General features: G+C 38.4%; 1 protein-coding gene across 6 annotated transcripts in view; it reads left to right on the forward strand.

The window, feature by feature from the left end:
- The window catches only part of GPD2 (glycerol-3-phosphate dehydrogenase 2), a 135,914-nt gene that overhangs the window by 107,498 nt on the left and 15,103 nt on the right, over positions 1–13,313 (forward strand). For all 6 annotated transcript variants that reach the window (XM_021075780.1, XM_021075778.1, XM_021075777.1 and 3 more), the window contains 5 exons: positions 507–700; positions 9,863–9,997; positions 10,230–10,405; positions 10,956–11,087; positions 12,480–12,638. In XM_021075780.1, the coding sequence (XP_020931439.1) occupies positions 507–700; positions 9,863–9,997; positions 10,230–10,405; positions 10,956–11,087; positions 12,480–12,638 (796 nt within the window). The remainder of the gene's footprint in view (positions 1–506; positions 701–9,862; positions 9,998–10,229; positions 10,406–10,955; positions 11,088–12,479; positions 12,639–13,313) is intronic.

The following is a 13,313-nucleotide window of genomic DNA, read 5'->3' on the forward strand; positions in this document are numbered from 1 at the left end:
TACATTTTAGTTTCTAGAAAGTTAGACCCTTCACTTTTCCTCATGTAATTCTGAGACCTTATACTGAAAGATGTGCCAAATGTCAAATGTCCCAGGAAAATGCTTTTCGTAGACTTGGAAAAAAGTTGAAGAGCCATCCTTAATTGACCGTCGTGAAAGAAATTATAGAAGTTTACCCTGCTGACATTATCTGATGTGAGTGATCCAAGGGATATAAAAACCCAAACAACTGGAAATTGAAGTCCACTTACTTAGCTCCCCTTGTATTGCTGAGTGGTTCTGCTGTGGAATATTATTATCACACTTGCTCTATTCCTTTTTTGTTACAAAATTTTTTTTTTTCTTTTAGGAATTTCTAGATTAGGGTAGTGGCAATAAAAGCAATAGTTCACATGTTTCTTGTTTGTTTATATGAAAATTAGTGACTAAAATAGTTTTTAGAATGCAGATTAAGATCAAACTTCTGCTAAATTCAGAAATATATAACCCTTTTTTTTTTACCCCAGCCCAGAGAGCATGGGACTTCTTGACCCAGCGACCAGTGATGGGCGAGTTATTTTCTTCTTACCCTGGCAAAAGATGACTATAGCTGGCACTACTGACACTCCAACTGATGTTACCAACCATCCAATTCCTTCTGAAGAAGATATCAACTTCATTTTGAATGAAGTGCGTAACTACTTGAGTAGTGATGTTGAAGGTAAGTTTGCGTTCCTTTAAGTTTATCCTCCCTCTTTTGTATCTCCCAAGCCATTCCAGCTCTCACTAGGTAGCTGCCATATCTCCAGACTGACTCAGCTCCATACCCAGCCTGCTCTAACTCTTAATGCTGACTACTTCTAGAAGGTTTATGAGGGCCAAGTTATAACACAGTAGGGAGAAGTTGCCTTTTTTCTCCTCTACTTTCTCCATCCACATGAAACACAGTCCTTTTCTGATCCTTTCTAGTGGCAGGATTGGGGTGCCATTATATGAGTTCTGGTCACCCATGCTCTTCCAGAAGAAGAGTATGAAAGGTTTGCATCACTGATTTCTAGAGCTTGGGAAGATCTGATTTATAGATCGAGGCTATCCCTAGGAAATAATTAATCAGAGAAATGAGAGGATAGGATAGAGATATATATTCTAAGAAATTTAGTGAGCTATTTACTATGTGGAAAGATAAGTACACTTGCTTTAATATAAAAAGCCAAATTTTACCTTTTTTTTCCCAGTGCTAACTTGAGCATGTTTTAATTCTTTTTCTTATTCTTTCTTCCTTTTCTTTCTTTTTTTTTTTTTTTTTTTTTAATCTTTTTAGGGCCGCACCTGTGAACTTCCACAGGCTAAGGGTCAAATCAGAGCCACAGCAATGCCAGATCTGAGCCGTGTCTTCGACCTACATCATAGCTCACAGCAACGCTGGATCCTTTAACTCACTGAGAGAGGCCAAGGATCAAACCCAAATCCTCATGGATATTAGTCAAATTCTTAACCCACTGGGCCACAACAGGAACTCCAAGCATGCTTTCTTTTAACATGGATATCATAACATTGTCTCCAATGGACATATATGGTATATTGCTTTTTTTTTTTTTTTTAAATCCAGGCTAGTTTCAGAAGTTTCTCAACATTATTTCCTATCTCAGTTAATAGCCTTCCTTCCATCTAGTCACCCAGGTTGGAAAGGGAGGGCATCCTTTGCTGATCCTTCTCTTTCCACATCCAGCCCAACTCCCATCCTTGCACACTCTGAAGTATCATGGAAATCCTCTCTCACTTTCATTGCGCTGGTCCATACTTGTGTCATTTTTCACTCAAACAGTTGCATTGACCCCCTGACTGGCTTCCATTTATCAGGTTTCTGTGTCCCTACTGGGGCCAGTCCTTCCATCAGAATTCTTTCTAAAGTGCAAAAATATCCCTTTGACGTCTCATCCTCACCTTTAGGAAAAAAAAATTAAACTATCTCATATGGAATCTAAACCTTTTCAAAACTTGTCTTTGCAAGTTTATATTCAACTACTCCACCTCTGAATATTCTGTAGTCTAATCATATTGTATTACTTCCTATTTTCAAATGAGCTCCTGCACTCAAAAACGTTCATGCCTTGTTTATTTAGGTTGAAGTTTTGTTCTCGATGCCCTTTCTGCCAACTTCTCATCTTGGCAAGAATACCACTTACACTTCAGAAACCACCTTTCTTTTGTAGCCCCCTAGAACACTGGTCTAGTATATCACAATGTTATATTATAGGTGACAGTCTAAGATATATTCTCACCTGGAGCTTCTTAGGGGTAAGAATTCTTTATTTGTCCTCAAAGCTTGTTATATAGCGAGTATGCCACTCATGGTTGTTTTAAAATTAGTAATAAGTGCTTTCAGGGTTTTTGATGCTGGTAGCAATTTGAAAATCTTTCTATATTAAGGTAGGCAGTTTATGATTTTCTGAAAAACAGTCTTCATCTGTTTATATCAGTATCTCCTATAATATTGGCTCCTTGGAGGACCTGCAAAAACACAGTTTTCAGCTTGATGAGATTCACTAGCATCCTTTTTCCCTAAAGAATTTTTTTTAATCATGTGATCACACATTTAGAAACAAATAAAACAGACTGATTTAAAAATGTTTTCAGAGAATCTCCTATTTAATAAATCGATCCATATTGTATAAAGTTAGCTTCTTCCAATTTCAAGTAATGGATATAATTTCATTTTGGATAAAGTGGATAAATTTATAGTCTTTCACACACACATTCACAGTTTTTTAGGAAATGGTCATGCCCTGTTTAATATCCATATTTAAAGACTTAAAATGCATTGCAGTTTTAGCTTGATACTTTTTTCCCCCTTTACAGTCTATGAAGAGCTTCATCTGGGTATGATGGTATTTTAATGTATTATTGTTAATGAATTATTAATGAATCTTGCTTCATTTCACATTTATCTGGGTATAATATTTGTTACAAGTGGGTTTATATTGGGGCCCAAAGGGCAGGGAGTTTAGATTTTTAGAGCAGGAAATAAAATTAATTCAAGAGCAGAGAACTGTAGTTGACAATTTCCAAATCTCTCTCTCTCTCTTTTTTTTTGCTTTTTAGGGCTGCGCTTTCAGCATATGGAAGTTCCCAGGCTAGGGGTTGAATCAGAGCTGCAGCTGCCAGCCTATGCCACAGCCACAGCAACACGGGATCTAAGCCAAGTCTGCAACCTACACCAAAGCTCATGGCAACAAGGGATCCTTAACCCACTGAGTGAGGCCGGGGATGGAACCCTCATCCTCATGGATACTAGTTGGATTCTTTTCCACTGAGCCACAGTGGAAATTCCAGTTTCCAAATTCTTAAAGTTCGAATGCACTAATAAGAAATCCAACCATTCATATGCCGTGCTGAGAGGCTGGATGTGCTAGAAGCAGGTCTAGGTTCCAAAAGGCCGTGGTGCCCATGTCCTGGATGGGGATTTCCTCCAGTGAAATGCACCTTGGGCTGGAACAGAGATAGAGCCTGTACCTCCCACTTTTATTCTGCATATTAATAAATGGAAGACTTAGCAATACCTGTTGGGATCTGCTTGGTCTATAGAGGTCTTTTCAGTTAACATACCTTTTAGTAGTCAGGTTAATTGGTGAAACTAACAAAAAGTTTTTGTCAATTTTGAGTTTTGGTAAAAGTAGATTAGAATTAATATCTGAACACTGTAACTCAGTCCTTTCCTCTGGTGGTCTTGGGAGTTTTGAAATTAAGAATTCTTCAGATAGCAAAATATCCAGGGTAAAAGCAGAGGTGACAGCTCTTTTATGTACTTCATTTATCCCCTGAGCTCACCATCTATCATACTTTTCCAACTTAGATTATCCTTTTAAAAACAATCAGCAGTGATCCTTTATGATTTCATTCCTACTACTATTGGACCAAAGGCCTCAGAGTAGATGAGGAATTACCCTCAGTCTTGGTAGAGTGCTAATTAGTGAAAGTGTGTCTATATCTAAAGTGAAAAACTCAAATTCCCATTTTTCCAAGTGAAACCCGATATTCCCTTCTATACTGGTAGATTTTTGACTTTGTGCTGTTGCTATACATATTTTAATCTTTCCATTTGTCTGCAGCATGTAATACATGCTTTATTTTTTTAAAATCAACTTACTGAGCACTTTTTATGCTAGACACTCTGCTAAGCATATTGCTTGTATTATCTCTTCGATTCCTCCTAACAACCTTATTCTGTTTATTTTTTAATTCCCATTTTATAGATAAAGATACTGAGGCTCAATGACTGTTTTTTTGCCCATAGCTCATTTGTGTTGGAGCGATGATGTTGAGTACATTTCAGTTGAGCTCTAAAAATACTTTTGCTTCTAAACACTGTGCAGTGTTCCAACTGATAATTGAGTTTATTGCATGATGTGATATTATATCCACTAGGGGATTGGACTAAGTCTCTCAATTCATTTCATGGAAGCTGCTTGACACCTTCAGAATGATAGCTCTCAACTGGCCTTATTTGGATTTGAATGTTAAAGTAGAGGAGGTTTCATTTTTCATAACTAATCCCTTGGGCCAAGTAGTGTCTTCTACAGATTTTAAAAAGAAAAACTTTGTGTAGATCCTAGAGCAATACTATTGAAATGTTTTGTATTCACAAGGGTTGAAATCATCATTTAAAGAAGGATTTATTAAATGGATGAATAAGTAAAATTCTGACAACAGTTTCTGAGCCTCCCCAAATGGCTATATCCTTAAGAAGAAAAAAAAAAAGTGTCAAATCTTAACACTCCATGCTGTTCGCAGCAGCTGCCACACTTCTGCAAAATGCGTCAGAACAATTCTGAAAAGCATTTTGCCTGTTGGGAATAAGACCATGTCTTCTTTCACGATTTAGAGAGCTTTCCATTCACAGGCTGAATTTTCTAGATTACTTGTTTGTTCTTTTCTGAAATGGGTAATTGATAGTTGTGCAGGGTGTATTGGGTTAGGAAGAAAAATGATCTTTTGGAAAATGTATCATTAAGTCTGCTGTGTAGAGGTTAATCAGAAGGATGCAGTGGCGAAACTAAGCTGTGACTTAAAGGGATTGAGGGAGACAGAAGATTTGTGGAGTGCTTTATCCATGTAGTTTTTCTGGAGTGCTTCTCTAGGCAGCTTCTCTAGTTGTACACAGGTTTTCACATATGCAATTAGTAGTGTTTATAGATTGCCTGTTATTCAATTAACAACTGAGCTGGCCATATCAACTCACTGCAGACCTGCCTTTTCACTGCCAGAGATTGTACCAGGGTTATCAACTTACACAGGCTTGGATGTCTTCCAGCTGTTTAATTATAGTGTCACGCGCTTTGCTTTTTCTAGTTTCATTAGTTTATAAATGTAATATGGTATCTTATTTCTGTGATTAACACTTCATTTCCACAGGTTAAACATGCTGGTAGTGAAGTATTGATTTCTGACACTGTTTTCCCCTGTGTTCATTTAGATATTTTCACATGCTTTTTATTGATTTTTTGAAAGTGGCAAACATGAGAAAGAACACCCCAAAACGTATGGCTGAATAACTGATGTGAAGCAAAACCGCACGTTTGGCCCCTAATTGTTACTTCCTGTGGGCTGCATTTCCTATTAACTCTTAAAATCAACACTCACCTTGCCAAGTTTTTAAGAACAAAAAAATATTAATTATAATTTGAAACAGTTATACCACATTTAGTCTTTTCAACAATCTGTGAAAAATTGATCTTGAACTTTACTATTTATATTTTATTCCTTATATATTATATATACTAAAACTTGAATGAGTTATTTATCAGGGTTATAATAAAAATAAATTCTTAAACATGATGATAGAAGGACTATTGTGTTTCTTCACTATCCTTCTGAAAATACTAAGAAGAACTTTAATACACTCTGGAGGTACTCATGGTTTTTTTGACAACTGGCACTTGAAAAATCAACTGGATGCTATCTGGGTGAGCCTCTCTATTAAGTGATGAGAATTGTTGTCACCTTCAACAGTTGCATTGTCCATTTGTTTAAATATATGGTCATTAGAAACCTAAAGTCAGAGGCCAAACTATTATTGCTTTTGATTTTGGGGGGACCACACCACAGACACAGCAATGCCAGATCTGAGCCACATCTGCCACCGATAGCTTAGCTCATGGCAACGGCAGATCCTTAACCCATTGAGCCGTGACGGGAACTCCTGCTTTTGACTTTGTAATGTCAGCTCTTGTTTGATATAAAAAGTTCAGAGAAGTTTAATATGCCACTTAATATTTTTGATCACTATAAACGACCCCCTCCTTGATGGAGTATTTGAGGTATTGAGAAATATTAGAATTAACATTGCTGAAGACTTTCAGCATGGTGAGGAAGATTCAACAGTAATGGAATCTTGTTTGGCTATCCTGACAGTGTGAGGACCAGAAAAATCAAGATGAATCTTTGAGCTCTGAAGCAGAAAGGCCTCAAGTTGAGGTATTTTCTTCACATATTATACCATGGAGAGTTAGTTAAAGTAGGTGATGTTCATTATCCACTCGTGGCTACAACCTGAATGATAGAACCAATTTCTAGGTAGGAACTTGAGGATAGGAGTACTTAATTTGGTAAAAATATTCTCATTTCTTTGGACTCATGATATTAGTAGGAGAGGAGGCTACTTTCAAATGATAAATATGGAACATGTTATGACAGTCAAGTGTTTGGGGAAGGGAAGCATACTATTATAGCAGATTACATAGTTATGAACAAAGAAAGTACCATCAAATTTCACTGAAAAGATGCTCCATCAGAGACGTGGGCAAGGTGGTCAGGGTGCAGGTAACCCAACTTGATGACCTACCAGGACAAGTCAGATTTTCTACTTGGCAGTTTTACTCTAGAGCTGCCTTATGCAATGTCATAGCCTGTATGTGTGTATATCATGTGGCTATTTAAATTTATATTGGGAGTTCCTGTGGTAACACAGTAGAAATAATCCGACTAGTATCCATGAGGATGCAGGTTCGATCTCTGGCCTCACTCATTGGGTTAAGGATCCAGCGTTGTTGTGAGCTATGGTGTAGATTGCAGATGTGGCTCAGATCTCACATTGCTGTGGCTGTGGTATAGGCCATTGACTGCAATTCCAATTGGACTCCTAGCCTGGGAACTTCCATATGCCACTGGTGTAGCCCTTAAAAGCAAAGCAAAAAAAAAAAAAAAAAAAGTTAAAAGTAAATAAAATTTGAAAGTGAGTTTCTCAGTCACGCGAACCACATTTCAAGTGCTTAACAACCTCCTGCAGCTAGTGGCTAGTGCATTGGACAGTGAAGGGACAGAACATGTCCATCACTGCAAAAAGGTATATGGAATGGTGCTGCTCTACAGGCGCTAGAGTTACTTCTATAGACGCTTAGAGAAGGAAATTTATTAGAGTCATTGAGTTGGTGGGGGTTTTTTGTTGTTGTTATTGTAAAAGGAAGGAATGTGGTATGTTGTAAAAGATCTCCAGGTACAAGAAGGCTCATGAGTTGATTAATTTAGTGACTGAGCAGTGGCTAAGGCCCATAGCCCTTATTTCTCTTCACTCCACCACCCGCCTGGTTGGCTGTATCTATCTTATGGTTTTCTTCCATGGTGACAATGTGGCATGGCAGTTCCTGGCAATATTGGAAGTTTCTCTCTGCTGTCTGTCCACTGCTTTTGACTCTCTTTCTAAAGAGAACTTTAATTAGAGTCTGTTTAACAGTGCACAAGGGTTTCCACTGTGGGTGAATAAGTAATGAGAGAAACCTGTTAGGTTCCTTGCCATCTCTTCTACAAGAGGTGAGAATTCATGTCTCATGTGTTTAGCTATGCTGTGCCCTGTGGGCCTAGATTATACCCATAGCCTGGACTGTTAGTTCTTAATTTGGATGGTAGAGAGTTACAACTGCTTTATTTTTTAGCAGCAATTTGTGGCATTTTGAATAATAAAAATCATTAGATCTCAAGGTTGGGAGAAAACTGATAGATGATAGATAACACAATCCAACCACACTCTGGTCTAATAATATAAATATGCTGCAGGCCTAAAGCCTGATTTATAGTTAAATGTGACTTAAAATTTGATTATCCTTAAATGTATCTTTTAAAATAAATATAATCCCAACGTTCATCTCATAATTCTCAGGCTAAAAAGCTGAATGCTAAGATATACATTAAAATAAATGAAGCTTCCTGACACATTATGAACTCTTCCCTAGCAGTATTTTCTTTTCATTTTTTTGAGCATCAGTTGCAAGAGTAAGAACTAGAAATGGTCTCCATATACATAATGTTTTATTTAGTTTTCCTCCATGAATGAAAAACTCAAATGTTTTAGTTTGGTCTTTTTGTTTCAGACAATAGGCTTTCATGGATGTATTTTTCTGCCTGTTATACCAGAAAAGGTAAAGCATTTGCCACACAGATTATTTGTATGTGCTTTAAATTTACTCTAGAAAGTCTAACTTTCCATCAGATAATTTTAAAATCAGTCAGGAGGCTGTAAGAATGGAAACCAAATTCCTGATCAGCGTGGCCATCTAAGGAATTTCAGAGACACTACAGACTCTGCAGTGACCACAGTGACGTTCTAAGTGGTCAGCTAAGTTTTATTTTTGACTCAGAGGGCAATTTGAACTCTAATGGAAAATAGTGGTAATTTCCTAGTTAAGCTTTTTGTAAAGATTAAAATATTGCATGATTTGTGTTGAGGTTTTACAAGACTTTTGTGGAATTGTGTGGAGCAAGAATTCACCCCCATTCCATGGAAGCCACCAGGATTAAATCTATTGAAGAGGATGCTCCCGCCAGAGGGAAGGTCTAGGGCTGGAATCCCAGCATTAAGACAGCCTCGTGGTCTCCACTAAGCGAGACTGGGAGGCTTGGGCTTTCCTCACCAGTTTATGAGGTTTATTCTTCCTTTGTTTCAGATGCCGTGTTTGGATATTGGTTTGATTAAAAACCCCATAAAAGTGTGGGGGTACCTCTTCTTTCAGATTATAGTCATGTTAAGAGTGTGGCCTTTAAGGAACTATGCTAAAATATGTCAGATTGTCAGATTACCTTAGTTGACTTTCTCTTTACAGAAATCTGTTTTTCATTTGAGATCAAGATGGAGAGATTTTCATCCAGTATAACTTGTTTTAGGATTTTAGGATCTTTCCCTATACTTAGGAATTTTTGTTTGTTTGTTTGTTTGTTTGTTTTGGTTTTTTGTTTGCTTGCTTGTTTTTTTAGTAGTCCAACATTCAAGAAATTTCAAAGAGTCTTTTTGTGAATCTTTCCACAAGAGTCTGCTAGATAAGTATTTAAATACTTTTTAAAGTCTTCTGTGTATAAATGTACAGGGAGGGTTACTGTACAAGAACATACAACCAAGGGGTGAAGGGGATCTGAAATCTAATCTGCCCTCTGCTTCTCATAAGTAGTTTTGTCTTCCGTGAGAAGAGATAGCAAGATATATTATAGGAGTCTAGGAGAAAATGTAATGAGTCATAAATCTTTCCATTTGTTTTTGTTTCTGCTTTGTTTTTGTTCTTTGTAATTATTCCAGATTGCCCCAGCTGAGGGTTGCTAACATTTGTTTCTTTTGTTTACTCTTTGGGACCTAGTCAGTGATTTTCAAGTTCTTTGCTTTGCTGTTTTTTTTTTTTTTTTTTCTTTTTTTTTTAATCCACATTATTTTTGTGACAAAAATAATTTTTCAAGTTTTTCTTGTAACTTGTCCACTCGTTGAATTATTTTACTTAAGGGCTTCTCCTCCCTTTTCAAGTATATATTCATGTGTTCCTTTTCCTGAACTCTTTCTTGCTTATTACTTATAGTTTTGTTGTGATGTCTCTGAGCAATCCTCTTAACCCTTGGCATTCCTTCCCAGTGAGAAGAGGGGACGTCCTGGCAGCATGGAGCGGTATTCGTCCCCTTGTAACAGACCCCAAGTCTGCAGATACACAGTCCATCTCCCGAAATCATGTTGTGGACATCAGCGAGAGTGGCCTCATCACTATAGCGGGTACGGGGCGTTACCTTGGTGTTTGGGTGTGCTTCAGCTGGCATCGTCAGTTCAGTTGTCATACCATGATCTCTCTCTTTTTTTTTAAATGAATAGGGATTTTTAAAAAACTGATCCTGAGTAAAATCTTATTTGTTATAAACAGGTGAATTTTATTAATAATAAATTGATGAATGGTTAATTATAAGAAAAACAATGGGTGGTAACAAACTATTTATCAACTTATTTGTAGGTGGAAAGTGGACAACCTATCGATCTATGGCAGAAGATACCATAAATGCTGCCGTCAAGGCCCACAATTTGAATGCAGGACCAAGTAGAACAGTTGGGCTTTTCCTTCAAGGAGGCAAAGACTGGAGCCCCACACTCTACATCAGGCTCGTCCAGGATTATGGACTTGAAAGTGAGGTGGGCATGCATTGCCACATTATCTTACCATTATCTCACCATTGCCAGTAACAGAATCAGAAAAACCATATGGCTTCCCTGATTTAGAGTTTCCTATTGCTGGGTTCGTTTCTATCTGTGTGCTTGTGGGAGTGAACTAAAAGAAAAAATATATATATTTTGCTTTAATTGCCTAAAAAGCAATGCACATTTTGGTTTCTATTTTAGAATCTGGGGTTAGTTTGGTTTGTTTCTAGTAGACAGGACCTCCCAAATTCTTTATCTGTTGAGCATAAGGAAGGCTGTTCTTCAGAAGTGATTTTGGGAGCAGAATGAAGCTGCAGCTTCATCAGTCATTGACAGAGTGACACATGTGTAGTAGAGTTAGTGCTGGTGTAAGCATTCCGAGCCCAAGTAGTTTCCTCCCACAAAATCAAAATCTAATACCCTCCTAGAACTATTAGTTACAGGCCATCCAAAACTGACAAGATAAGCATGCACATTTTTTTGCTTTGTACCTAGAAGCTGTTAATATTCAAAATACCTGCCTGATATAGTTTTGTTTCCTTAGGTGGCCCAGCATCTTGCCGCCACCTATGGCGACAAGGCTTTTGAGGTGGCCAAGATGGCAAGTGTGACGGGAAAACGGTGGCCCATCGTTGGGGTGCGCCTTGTGTCAGAATTTCCATACATTGAAGCAGAGGTATGTGAATGGCCACGAAGGCATTTCCTGTCTGCCATTCATCTGTGCGTTCTCTATCCTATTGAGAATTTATATGTGGCTAAGTTTTAATTTACATACATCAGCTAAAACATGGGGTAAAATGTCTGCCCTGCACAGATCCTTTCATTTACAATTTTTTTTTTTTTTTTGGTCTTTTTGCCTTTTCTAGGGCTGCTTTCGCAGCATATGGAGGTTCCCAGGCTAGGGGTCAAATCGGAGCTGTAGCTGCCAGCCCACGCCATAGCCACACAATTCAGGATTTGAGCTGCATCTGCAACCTACACCACAGCACACAGAAACGCTGGATCCCTAACCCACTGAGCAAGGCCAGGGATCAAACCCACAACCTCATGGTTCCTAGTTGGATTCGTTAACCACTGAGCCACCATGGGAACTCCTCATTTACAAAATTTTAGTGTCAACTCTGAAGTGTCAACTTCTTTCTCCTCCATGGACCTATCCCAAATCTTATTGATTCACAGTCGTTTGCCCCCCCCCCTTTTTTTTTTTTTTGTCTTTTTGTCTATTGTCTTTTTGTTGTTGTTGTTGTTATTGTTGCTATTTCTTGGGCCGCTCCCGCGGCATATGGAGGTTCCCAGGCTAGGGGTTGAATCGGAGCTGTAGCCACCGGCCTACGCCAGGGCCACAGCAACGCGGGATCCGAGCCGCGTCTGCAACCTACACCACAGCTCACGGCAACGCCGGATCGTTAACCCACTGAGCAAGGGCAGGGATCGAACCCGCAACCTCATGGTTCCTAGTCGGATTCGTTAACCTCTGCGCCACGACGGGAACTCCCGTTTGCCCCTTTTGAGAACCTCTAGCTTCTCCACTTTGTACATTTGTGCTGCCTGATGCTTTATCTTGATTTGACACTTTATGTTTATGATTCACTGCACCTTAAACCATGGGTATCCAGTAAGCATTTGCTTGTGGATTCAATGAAAGACCTCTGTCTTCTAATTACTCTGAGACAGAAAACTTCGAACAGCCTAAAGAGATGAGACTGTAATTTTTCAATACTCCTTCTTTGCCTGTTCAGCTCTGTAAACAATATCCATGCTATGTATAGGCAAAGAGGTGATTTCTGTGGATGGTAAATGAGAACTGATGAATTTGCATGTTTGTGCCAGGGGTTCTATTCAGGGAGAAGGCATTCACTCTTGTACAACTTGTCCCAATTCCCAAACCTTCTTTGGCAGACAGATGGGGAACTCGTATGATGTCACTGTTTGTCTCATGCCTGCTTTGTAAATAAAAATGTAACTTTTCCAAAGCAAGGATTTTTTTTTTTAAGTGAAACTTTATTTCCTTCTTTTTTTTTTTTTTTTTAAGGCCTAAATTAATCATTTTACTTCAATTCCAACTTAGGTGAAATATGGAATTAAGGAGTATGCCTGCACGGCAGTGGACATGATTTCACGTCGGACTCGCCTGGCCTTTCTAAATGTTCAGGCAGCAGAGGAAGCCCTACCCAGGATTGTTGAACTGATGGGCAGAGAACTGAATTGGAATGATTCTAAAAAAGAGGTATTATATGGAAGTCTTTATTTTTATTTTTAAGTTTTTTGTTTTTTGTTTTTTTTGCCTTTCTGTCTTTTTTAGGGCCACACCCCCGGCACATGCAAGTTCCCAGGCTAGGGGTCCAGTCGGAGCTGTAGCCGCCGGCCTACATCACAGCCACAGCAACAGCAACTTGGGATCAGAGCTGCGTCTGTGACCTACACCACAGTACAAGGCAATGCCAGATCCTTAACCAACTCAGCGAGGCTAGGGATTGAACATTTGTCCTCGTGGATGCCAGTCAGATTCGTTAACCGCTGAGCCATAACGGGAACTCCATTATATGGAAGTCATTAAAACCAGTTTACATGATAAGCTTGTAATGTCTTAATCTGTTAGTAGAAGCTAACATAGTTTTTGATGGTGACTTCAGATTTTCTTCCAGTTTCTATGTGTATTATGTGTGTTTAATATTGTTAGGCCCTAGGAAACTGCCAAGATATTCTTGTAACAAATACCTTGCTGCAATAAATTCTTGTAACAAATATCCTTGTAACCAAATATTCTTTGTGGTAGTTTTTGGAAAGTCCCTTATAGAAAAATGTTCTCAAATTTGTGGTCATAATTCCTAAAAAAGTAAGATAAAAACAATTGTGGGTAGAACCTTTTCTGGATTTCATTGAAAACATTCTTAGAATGTAT

This window comes from Sus scrofa, chromosome 15 (assembly GCF_000003025.6).
Source record: "Sus scrofa isolate TJ Tabasco breed Duroc chromosome 15, Sscrofa11.1, whole genome shotgun sequence".
Taxonomy (NCBI): domain Eukaryota; kingdom Metazoa; phylum Chordata; class Mammalia; order Artiodactyla; family Suidae; genus Sus; species Sus scrofa.